Source organism: Copadichromis virginalis, linkage group LG13 (genome assembly GCF_057382275.1).
Source record: "Copadichromis virginalis isolate Kocher_CV1m ecotype Utaka linkage group LG13, C_Virginalis_male_GT1.1, whole genome shotgun sequence".
NCBI lineage: Eukaryota > Metazoa > Chordata > Actinopteri > Cichliformes > Cichlidae > Copadichromis > Copadichromis virginalis.
Window position 1 is genome coordinate 21,656,310 of NC_140630.1, and position 12,300 is coordinate 21,668,609.

At 42.4% G+C, this 12,300-nt stretch overlaps 1 protein-coding gene across 13 annotated transcripts in view; it reads left to right on the plus strand.

The window, feature by feature from the left end:
- Positions 1-12,300, plus strand: part of LOC146695654 (neurexin-1a) — a 271,900-nt gene that overhangs the window by 183,807 nt on the left and 75,793 nt on the right. For all 13 annotated transcript variants that reach the window (XM_085477988.1, XM_085477987.1, XM_085477991.1 and 10 more), the window contains one exon: positions 3,000-3,181. In XM_085477988.1, the coding sequence (XP_085334114.1) occupies positions 3,000-3,181 (182 nt within the window). The remainder of the gene's footprint in view (positions 1-2,999; positions 3,182-12,300) is intronic.

Sequence of the window (12,300 nt, forward strand, 5' to 3'; positions counted from 1 at the left end):
GCCTATAGGACAGTTTGCTATATGCTGCTACCTCTTTACAGTGTAAATAGATGAAGACATTGCGAAGCCGCAGCCAAGAGGGCCTTAACACACACACACACACACACACACACACACACACACACACACACACACACACACACACACACACACACACACACAGGCCATGTTTGCTATTCTACAGTCTACTATCCCACACACCTCTTAGGCCAAATGCAGGAGAACTCCTGGGATGGTGCTACATTTTTAATGAAAGCAGAGTGTTTGATCTGCCAATGTTTATCTTCTTTGATGTTAACTGACACAGTAGAGAGCAGCCAGCTCTCAATGTAGTCCAACACGAGGACAGATTAATTCATTATCCTTTAACAGTGGAAGATTGCGGTTGAGGAGTTCATCCTGAAGGTCTGGTCGAGGATCCGTAGCAGCCTTGAGTAAGACCTCCAGAAACACTGTCTCTGCGTTTCTGCAGCGTGACCCCTCTGGGGAAAGGACTACAAATGTCAGAAAGCATGCATTAATGCTTCTGGGGATAGGTAAAACAAGAAAATCTTGATTACATTCAGTTTCACAGATCTTGTATTGTGCATAGCTTCACCTCCGTTGCACCTGTACCTTGTACTTTCATTTTTTATTTATTTCTTTTTTCATTAAACAGTGGGTGAATAGGGAATAAACTGAAACTCTTGTCAAATTAAAGAGACAACAAACGGGAAGAATATCCAGGACACCACTGTATCTAATGACTACAACAGATCCATATCAGCTCCGGTGTCCCAGGAGAGAACACAAATAACAAATATGGAGCCAGTGCATAATTACTCCCCAGCACTGGAGTTACAGAGGCACGTGTCTGCTGATTTCATGCCATTGCACAACTGTGTAGGTGTGCATTAGCCATGTTTCTTCGTGTATCTTAATCCTCAACAGTCCCCCAAGGACTTCCCAGTAGTTTTACATGCTTGTAAGGATTTAACACTGCTTCACCACATATTGGCAACCTTATTATCTGCATGTTGGTTTCGGAACCACTCAGCTGTTAGTTTTGTCGACCTTTGGTACCATGATTTGAGTGTTTGTTAGCTTAAAAGCACTTCTTTTCCCCCCTCTTTTTTTTTTAACAGTACCGGTAAATAAGCTCTTAGTGGGAGAAAGTGGGTGTCAGATCATATGAATAGACTGAGGGGGAATTAGATGCTTAAGGGCCCGATGAGTTCCAGCACTGACATGGTTTAAAAGCACTTAATTATAATAAGCTGGAACGTTCAGCGAGTGTTAGGTGGCTTGGGGGAAACGGAGATGGTGACAACAGTCCAGCGCGAGATACACGGAATCGAAGATTACTCTGTGACTGGGCCAACATCAGATATGCATTAGTGAAACAAGAAGAGCTTTTTCAGTGGTAGCCGCCAGACTTCATGAAAAAGAAATGCAGCCCGCCTCGCAAATACATCACACATAATGTCTTTCCCTTTGTAGAAGTCATCAAGCTTCATAACGCTTTTTCCATTAGGAGAACAAAAAATGCTTACAGTGTTATATCATTAAGTTTTACAAATGCGAGTTATGCTTTATGAAAACAATAAATCCCGCCATAGATCTCGATGTCCCAACCTCGTTGGTTAATCACATTATTGTTAATTAATGATGCAATTCTTTTTAGCTAATGGTTGACAGTGTGTATTGACTCAAACGAGGGGATGAAATTGGAAAACGGGACTTGAGAGCAGACTGATGCGCTTTAATCGCTGCACTATGAAGCAGAGCTAGGAGAAAGTAAACAACAGGATCTATAAAGAAAATGCAAAATGTATCGATGGTTTTATAACCTCGTGAACTGGTTTACAAGAAAATATCGGAATTACAGTCAGAATGATTTATTATCTATTGTTCAGGCTAAGGCTGTTTAACTCCCTGCCCCTATGAATATTAACATACTCTGCCTCGCTCGCACTCTCTCCCGGCTTCTCCTTCTCTTTCACACTTCCACATGTAAATGCTTCGCACACTAACAGAGCTCCTCGTCTAATTTTTCACTAAGATAGCAGTTTTTATGCTAATCTGACAGCTGCATTTATTTGCGGGCTTTCTCGCTGCCGTTGATTTCCCAATCACATGCCCTATTTGTTCACAATTGTGCACACGTAACCAAGTTTGTTCACAACCATACTGTGTTTGCGTCCTGGAAAAAAAGGGGGGAAAAATGGATTATAACACTGTCTTACTCTCAAAACATGAGGATGACAGTAAACGTAAACAGAATCCCACAGAATTAGCTGAGATTGACTCATTTCGAAGCATCAGTTTGACTAGGTCACCGGCTTAACGCTGCACAGCACTTTCTCACTGAATAGCTAAGTAATTAGACGCACTCTTCCATCTACTAGGTCATGTTTGAACCCTTTTATGCAGCCGCTAAAGACAACAAGGTAATGCAGCACGACAGGAAATGGCTGGTTTGGAGGTCACAAGAAGGGCATAATTGGACCAGCCAGTCAATAATGCTGCTATCTCCATCTGCCTTTGAGGCTGCTAATGAAGCATGAGAGATGGGGAGGTGCCCATTTGGCATGCTGGCTTCCTGTGAACTGGGGACACGGCCGCACATTCTCTTGCATTCACTCGTATCTCTTCCCTCTAGAGGTGAAACGGGCAGTAGCGGTAAAACTGAGTGACTGTGCAGGATTGTGAGGAAATCAGAACCAGTACCTGCCTCCCTCGTTTTTGCTGAACGTTCTCCTACTCATGAATTGACACGAGTGTACTTCAGACGGGGCTGAGAGCCGTTCAAGAGTGATATGTTGCTCATTGCTTTGCAGAATCATCGCTCTGCACAATAAAACACTCCAGACTAACGGTGCTCTGTACACACGGCATTGATGCCGGCTTTACTGTGTTAATAATGTTTGCGTGTTGACAGTCAGTGAGTCACGCCTGATAGACGGATGAAAGAAGAAACACACTATTAACATCTTTAATTCTGGTCTTATCTCTTTCAGCGGGAACAACATACATATTTGGACGAGACGGTGGACTGATCACATACACGTGGCCACCAAATGACCGTCCTAGCACGAGGGCAGACCGACTAGCCATTGGCTTCAGCACACATCTGAAGGATGCTGTCCTGGTGAGGGTGGATAGCTCCTCTGGTCTTGGAGACTTCTTGAAGCTCCACATTGTAAGTCAACAATATGTTATTTCTTTGTTTTCAGAGCAAAAGTACACATTTACAGCATTTTCACATTAATGATCACTAAGACGTCAGCACGGTGGCACGGTGGTTAGCACTGTTGCCGCACAGCAAGAAGGTCCTGAGTTCAATTCCAACATCAGGCCGGGGTCTTTCTGTGTGGAGTTTGCATGTTCTCCCCGTGTCTGCGTGGGTTCCCTCCCGGTACTCCGGCTTCCTCCCACCGTCCAAAGACATGCAACTTGTGGGGATAGGTTAATTGGATAACCCAAATTGTCACTAGGTGTGAATGTGCAAATGAATGTGAGTGCGAATGGTTGTTTGTCCCTGTGTGTTAGCCTTGCGACAGACTGGCGACCTGTCCAGGGTGTACCCCGCCTCTCGCCCTATGACAGCTGGGATAGGCTCCAGCACCCCCCGCGACCCTGAAAAGGATAAGCGGAAGTGAATGAAAAAAAAAAAAAGGATGATCACTAAGACATCAATCCATCTATCGATCCATGTTTTCTTCAGCTGGAAGTATCCCAGCTGTCACAGGGCGAAACCTAGCTTACTAAAACCTACTTTTTTTTAATTGGCTTCTTACTGAAGTGGGATCCTACATGAACACGATGACGGGCTTTTGACTGCAATCTTGTAACTGTTTCCTGGGGCCTAAATGGGGATTGGGGATTAATTGTGTTGAAGTTAAGAACCTATAAAGAAGTGTGTAGTTGTGTACAGCTAACAGTAGGTTAATGTGTGTGATAAAAAGGAGCCCACGTTTGCTCACCTCGCCTCTGAGTGTGACAGCTGCAGAAACAGAGGCAAATTAAGGGTCAGTTCTATACAGTGCATAGCTGACCTGGACATAATTCTGCTGGCTAGCACATGACCTTCCTATCACAAGCACCCACTTACTGACAGTAATGCTGATGCTGGCCAGGAGCATACAGGAACATTGCTCACACGTACACACATGTGAAAGCTACACACCAACAACCCCAAAAAAACATGAAATTGGTCTTGAAGTTTGTCTCAACCCCAGCTGCCCACACACTGAGATTCACACTTACAGTAAGCAAACTGTGACATAAGCAGGCCTATCCCGAGGACATAGTGAAGCAATGATGTTGTTTTTTAGAGAGGCCCCCCCGTAGTTGCTGTGCTTGGACATGGGTTATTTTCTGTTTTGTCTGGTTTTTGTTTTGTTTGTTGTTACATTTTTCTCCCCAAGCTTTGGGGACAAATGGTTTTTAGCCCCTAGTCCAGAAGAAGCTGTCCAGTTTAAAATGATGTAAGGTGTTTAATGCAGACCGTTCATCATTAAATGCCATATAGGGACAGAAACAAGATGTTCAGAAGGACATATATTAAAATATGGTTAAGGCATAGATGTGCTCACTTGGATGTGCAAATGCTCTCCCACAGTCCTCACGTCTTCTGCTGCTTTCTGAGCACCTTTTCTCATGCAGCAGAGACATACTGTATCAGACTGGGTAAAACAGGAGAAATCTCCACTATAATTTAAACGATGAAAATATCTTTGGACCCCTAAGACATAGAAATCTACCCACTAACTTGCACATCATTTTTGCTAACTTATTTGTGTTTTTTCTGTCAAAATGTTTTACAGTTTAAATACAATGAGTGGTACTGCTATTTAGTACGGTGGAACACACCAAGAACACACCACCAAATAGAAAAATGCTGCAAAAGCATACAAAACACAACAGAATATGTGTAAACCACAAAGGAAGTGGGAAAAAAACACAAGGAAAGTGTTTTTGGAAAGAAAATAATGTGAAGAAACAGCTGTGAAAGTGACAGAAACTAAAACATGTGAAGGATCGTGCTGAAAAACGAACAAAAAGAAACGGAGGATTCATCCGTGTTGTGAGGGGAAAAAAAGATGTGTGGTGGTGTGGGTTTTAATCATACAATCCATGTGTGTGAAGGTTCTCAGTCATCCAGGTTATCGTAGTGTAAGGAGCTGCGAAACTGTGAACGACCATCTTTGAACAGAGGGCGGGGCTTACGACACCAACTGTCTGCCATCTATAATCCATTTTTAACATCCCTTCCCAGACGCCTTGACGGCCACTCACATTCTGGGCCATTTGATCTCAGTAAATCACATGATAAGGTGGGGCTAGGCTTCACAATGGGTTCACCTGAAACCTTGGCTGATTGTGACCCACACCTGTTTTCAACCCTTGGCTTGTGTGATTAGGTAGAGGATCAATAGGGGGTCCACAACCCTCTTGGGGACACTCCCACAGGGCCTAAAATCTGGGACTCTCCCCCATTTTCTCTTAGAACTAAAGAAGCTTCTCGGATGAGAGGTGAAACGTCTTCAAGTAACCTAAAGACGTCCAGATGCTTTTCTTTCCAAGCGCCTTAGACTACATATGATCATATATTACTGTATAATTCATACAAAGTGTATGTTAGCTTGTGACTTGTGACACGTTACTGTTTGACCTCTCAGAGCCACCGTAACTTGGGACCTTTAGGCTACAGGTTAAAATAATATAACACTTTGCACTCACTAGAAATCTCCAGCATGTTATAAGCCCTTAATACACGTATGCGCCAAGCTGTGCATTACAACATTCCTCTTCCTGGCACTGGAGGAAATGCACAAAGGTGCATTTTCTGCCGAAAGACAAAGGTCACATCTTGTGGAAACACAAGACGACAGCGTCAGCGTGTATGCCAGGTTTCAGATTCGCTGTGAACGAGTGATGAATGCTAGAGGTTATAGGCTTGAGCCTCACCGACAAGCGAGGTGACAGAGGGGAGTCTCACATTGTATAACAAGACAGGAAGATCATGCAGCTTACAAAAAGATGCATGCACATCCTCCTCGTGGAAGAGTGTACCAATCCAATGACATTTTACAGGGAGAAATTGTTTATAACGCATGTTCATACAGCAGGGGCAGTGGCTTGTGAGAATCCCCTCTCCTCTCGCATCAGCAGTCACTCTGAAAGCTCATTTGTTTATTTCTGCACATTTCATTAGAAGATGAGCGTGAGAGAAAAATAGCTTTAAAGAGAGGAAGGAGGCATAAAAGCAGTAAATAACTTGTAGCGTTTACAGGTTTTTATAATTTAAACTGCAACGTGACCATAGGGTTTTGTCAAATGTTGATTACGAATAAAAAAAAAAACTACATGTTTTAACATGTCAGTTTAAACTTAAAATTAGCCAATAAATCTGCCTCTGAAAGACTTGTTGAATAGCATTGTGATATAGGTCTATTTCCTTAGTTCTGAAACGCAGCCAAATGAAAGAATAGCAGAAAATTAAATCACGACATATTGAAAAAAGATACATCTTATGAAACAAACCATCTAGACGCTTCTGTCATCTCCTTATTAATTACAGAGGAAAGGACGTGTTTTACAGTGCTCCGTTAAACACAATGAACTGTGCAAAATTGCCACTTTGATGCTTTTCTTCACAAGAATAGCAGCACTCAGCGTGTCACCTACAAAACCCTTAACTAGTTGAACTGCACCCTTAGTGGATCAGGCTGTAAAATGAAACAATATTGCAATATATTGGCCATTCCCAACAGTATCCCTCTCGCTCCTTTCAGTTACCTCAGCTCTGAGCAGAAATGTCTTCGGAGGAGTGTATCTTCAGCTGTATGAGATGGGATTAGACCAGATTTCAGTATTTACCCCCCTCCTGCTCCATCCTCTACATCCCCCACCCTTCCTAATCTCCTGCTCCCATTTCATGATGACAGGAAACCCAGCGGGGCTTGAAGGACGCCATCTCAGCTCACGCTCGCAAGAGGGAATTTTCTGAGTAAAATGTGGAGACTATGATTTAAATGCACCTCAAAGGAGGTGTGATCCTTCCCCCGCCTCGCCTTTTCCAATGCAGATAAAGACAATGACTGTGAAGTCAGCGAACCATCAAATGTACGACAATCACTTTCCTCGGGCTTATTACTGCAGCGCACGTGGAAGAGGGACTAGATTCATAATAATGTTCTTGCCGTCTCACCAATTACGATGATACTCCACAATCCCTTTCACGTTTTCTAAGGTGAAGTGTATTCATGAGACTACAAGAACAAGTATCCCACATGGATGTAAGTCTTCTCTGTACATGATAGTGTGGCTTGGAAAAGAAGCCATGTATATAATTAATTGCGCTGTAGCTGAAAGTCAAATCCACACAATGACATTATGCAAAACAGGGAGTTACGGATGTAATGATCCTTGGTGGGTCTATTCAACGGTGTAATCCACACAGAAGAGGAATTGGAACAAAGTTTATAAGATATGGGTATGGAATACTTTTCTCTGTTAAACAGTTTACTGTGCAATGGCTGTGAAATTTCAGCACAGAATACTAAAGCGGGTGCGCATTTTACTTTTACGCTGTCAAGGAAGTGCCATTTATTTTTCTGCACAAACAAGGGGTGTTGGTGTCTGTTAATGGAAATCCATCTGTACATTTTTAGGAAACCATTTACTCTGAAGCTTTGCAGTAGCGTTTTTTTTTTTTTGTTGTTGTCAATGAGCAGCGGTGACACCGACTATCAGAGGCTCTCCTCAGTCTCAGGCAGGGCCCCGAGGGGCCCACTCAGCTTGTTTTGTGCTGGCACTCAATCTCAGTGTAGGGGTTGGGGACTATTCCAAGTGCTTTCTTCTTTTCCTACTTCTAATTGCATGCATCGCTTTAAAAAAAAAAAAAAACAGGCAATGAAGGCACGCTGGCTAAGACGGCAACACTGTGAAGTTAATATATTCCACGGAGCAGAGAGGATGGTGGAGAAATAATGACTTCTCTAGTGGAGCATTGCTCCCTTCGGTCCTCCTTTAGCTGACTACCAGAAAGGGGGTTCTTCCTCTGATGGAAGACACCTTTAATTGCAGTTTCAACTCCTGCTCTCTACCCTATTAATCATGTAAAATGGCTTGAGAAGAGAGACTACTTTGCACACTGTCTGAGCATCTCAGCTTCGAGTGGGAAAACGTCAACTTTGATATGTTCTTTTGGAGTTCACATTACTTATAAAGTTCTGATTATTCACAATCGTGTGCTTCATTAGATGAACACTGCACTTTCACATTCGGTGCTATGAGATTGTTACCTGGGAGAGGTGCTGCAGGTCTCAGGAGAGAGCCTGTGTCACGCTATTCCCCATGCTCCTATTAAAACACATGTCCAGGGAAGGGATCTTATTCTCATCCACAGTTGTGTTAAGGTCTCACACCCAGTAATTACCTCGCTATGCGCAGACAAAGAACACAGCCGCATGCAATACCCCCAGGATTTCTGTGTATACAGCCTTCCTGCATTGCTTCCCCAGTCAGTGCATATCAATAATTAGCAACTGAGCAACTGATAGTTGGACCAACTGGAAATGGAGAAGAAATGAACACGCTCGTGTCAACTTGTGTGCAGGCGTGTGCGATTCCATGTCCAGCTAAAGGTTTTAAAATCATTTTCATATGTTGGATGCTTTTAGTGTTTGAACAGCCTTTACTTTAACTGTTGTTGCCATGGCAACTATTCCAATATAGTCTGCTGGACTTAGCTCCGTGGTGAAAATGTTCATTTTAAGCTGATTTAAAGTTAAATAGATTACATGATTTCAAATGTAAAACTGCAGTATACCATTTCTGTTATTTAAAATGCACAAATGCAAACATGATTCTTTGTAACTTTACATGAAATCAAGACATAATAGATGTTGCCACTAAGATTCCCCCCGTTGCTCTCCAATTCGAAGCCTCGGTGCTTCTTATTCACTAACACTAGGAAACAAGATGCATCCTCGGCTGTGAATCACACAACAGTAGATTTTCGCTCACTGGAGCACAGAGTTATTGGATGTGATGTACTATTTTACATTTTTTATTTTTAAAAATAATTTCTTTTGAAATGCTCCTCAAGGCGTCAACATCACAGATGCGGTTGACAGGTCCTCCTCAAATTGGAGGAGGTGAAGTCTGGCAGACAGCTGCCTGCTACACACACCTGTGTCTGCATGTAGCTGCCAGTCAACACCGCAAACTTTAAGCCTTAAGAAAGTTTGGATGAGTTAAGAAGTAAAACAAAAAGAAAAAAGAAAAACAAGCTATGGAGACCATTTTTGATGGTTTTCCTTTTTTCCTCCCTTTTAAAGTAAAAGCAGAATGAATGAGCCTTTGAGGTCCAGATTTTACTCCCATGTCACATATAACGTCATAATCGACTTATTTTTGAATGATGCCTCAAGTGGTTACTGAAGGAACTGCATTTTCCCCGAATAAAATCTGTAAAATTACAAAAAACGTCATCCAAATACAGATGCGTTTCCCATGACATTATTCATCATTTAAATGTCATGCTCCAACAAGCAGAGGGTAGGAGAAAACACATTCATCACAAGCGATTTTGCTTCCCACGGTTTGTGCTGACACGAGTCACTCTTAATTCTACAGTTACCCCGCCTCCCTGGGACAACATCTTAAGACAGCCTTAGCTGCCAACCTGCTCCACATTAATCAGAATCAGCAAAAACCAACAGAGCGTGTAATTTGAGGATCATCAGCGCAATGCGACAGATGGCAAAAGGCCAAAGTTTTCTTTTCAGCCTGCTTGACCACCTTTTTGTTTCAAGATACATTCCATTTTATGTTGTGGAGGTTTCCCTTCATTCCCACTACTCCTATTTAAGGGATCTTGTAATAAAAGCCTGACTAGCAAGAATCACAGAATCAGCCCTCACAGCCTAACTCCTCTCCTTGCTTTCCCTTTGTGTGACCAAGTGTCAGTGAAACCAGAACTGCCATTTGCTTGTCAGTATGTTTGGCAGGTTGCAGCGCAGTCTGTGGCGAAGCTAGGCTAATGGCACTGTAATAGTGAATTAACTGCTGACCGTAATGAGGAGATAGCACTGAAAGGAATGAAATGAATCATTTACTGCTGATTCACTCTCCCCAACATGAATGGGGAGGAGACGGCAGTAAGAAAGTGCAATGCCTAATAACCCAGGCGCTGCATATATTTAGCATGCAGATTTTGAGCCTTAATTGTTAAAGTGGCGATGAGCAGTGTTATTAGTATGGTAATACGCTGGTAAATATGGCATTGATTTTATGTTGGCTGTGACCGATTGTAGCAAAAGGATGTAGGCGAGAGCGAATGGCCCCCTATCTCTTTTAGTCATAGACGGGACATCCACTCTGCTCGGATGATGTACCTGACCTCAAAGAATCAAATCTCATCATCTCCATATTGAGAAGAGACAGCGCTAGAATTGCCATTACTCATCTTTCAATTCCAATCATTTCTCAATTTGTTCAAGCTCTTTGCCACTACAAAGCCAAGTGGTCCATGAAGAGGAATGAATGTGTGTGTGTGTGTGTGTGTGTGTGTGTGTGTGTGTGTGTGTGTGTGTGTGTGTGTGTGTGTGTGTGTGTGAGAGAGACAGAGAGCGAGCGAGGGGAAGATCTGTGTGTATGTGTATTTGAGAGGGCAGGACAATAATGTGTCTTCACTTTTATTAGTGTAACAAATCACAGCGAGCACAGCTTGTCATCCTCAAAGCTGTACATCAATATGTTCTAGGCTTGCCTCATACAGAACAATATTGCCATGGCTAACATGGGGTAAATTTGATTTCATCGTCAATGTTACACTGTTAGGCATGTTCGCTTTTTGGGGAGTTACAAGGTTAGAAGTGTCAACATTGTGTTTGTTTTTATCTGTGTGAAACATTTTTTGATTGGCTCAGCTATTCTCCAAAGTTCTCGCTGAGCACATTTGTGCAGAGCGCTCAGGCTGCTTAGCCTCAAACGTTGCTCAGATTTTAAGATTCTTGCTTAGTTTAAAAAGAATTTAAAAAGAAACTAAAAGGCAGACCTCAGTATGCTAAAGCATGAGGTTTTGTGCCACAGCATGGAGTCACCATAGTTGTTGACTTCTGACACAGCTGCCCCGAGCCTCGGGGTGAGATAAAAATAGCCTTCTCTTTCTTGCTCCATTACAGTGAGCTGTAGCTCAGCGTCCCCAAACTATCACATGTAGAGCTTATTTTTATAGGAAGTACATTGTTATTCTTTGAATGTTGATTGCCTCGTTACAACAAGTAAATCATCGAATATAATCTGAACAGTAACAGATGATGAAGCATAAATAGGGATAGTATGAATAAATCTAAATAACTGTAGCACTGCATTAGTGTCTTCTAGTTTTTCCCCCCCTTTTTGACAAGCAGTGTAAAACTCTCTGAGGAATGACTGAACATGGAGTGAGAATAGCTGTTTTCTGTTGTCATTACACTTAGTAGTGGCTGTATGATTTCATTGTTATAAAGTCAAGGGAAATGTATTTCTAGAAGCATATGCAAGCATGTTTGTATGCGCTTTTAGAGATGTTGCCACACTTGCGCTGCACGCCCTTTAAGTCCACTTATGTTAACCGAGGTTGAAGCACAAGTAAGGCAATTTGGACCGGGCCAAGTCTAAAATTACTTATACAATTACTTACACATATCCCTGGCAAAGACAAATCTTCTCTGCTAATTATTCTGTAATTGTTGTCGGTGCCCTGTTGTTGATGGCTTCCATGGTGCTTTGTGTGGGGCTGCATGGAATATTTAACAGATAGCTCGCCTTGTTCCGGTCAACTTAATTACCTTTTTTTTTCACTGCGGCACTGTTCTTCTCGCCAGCCTGTTGTGCTTTCACACACATAAATATAATACACATATAAGCATGCTGTTTTTAATTATGTGCTGCTGTGGAAACATTTTGCAGCATGGCACTGTAGGCAGAGCGGCGTGTGCTATTAGTGGTTTAGCTCAGATAACTGTAGCCTTGAATTATTGTATTCCCCTTTCCATTTCATATATATATCATTTTGTTTGAATATCTTGTATGTGCCAGGAACACGAAAATTATCCTCCTTTGTTACAGTTTGCTTTCACCAGCAAGCCGCACAGGCTCATAAAACATTTAGAGTGACTGAGCAGCAGGAAGCTATAGATTGAAACAGATCTTTTGGACATATGGAAATCAGCATAAATGAAACCAAACTTGACTGGGGTTAGTGTGGTGGGGGAATCGTATCCGCTCTTAAAATGTCTCAGACTTCTGAGGGAGCAACCACAT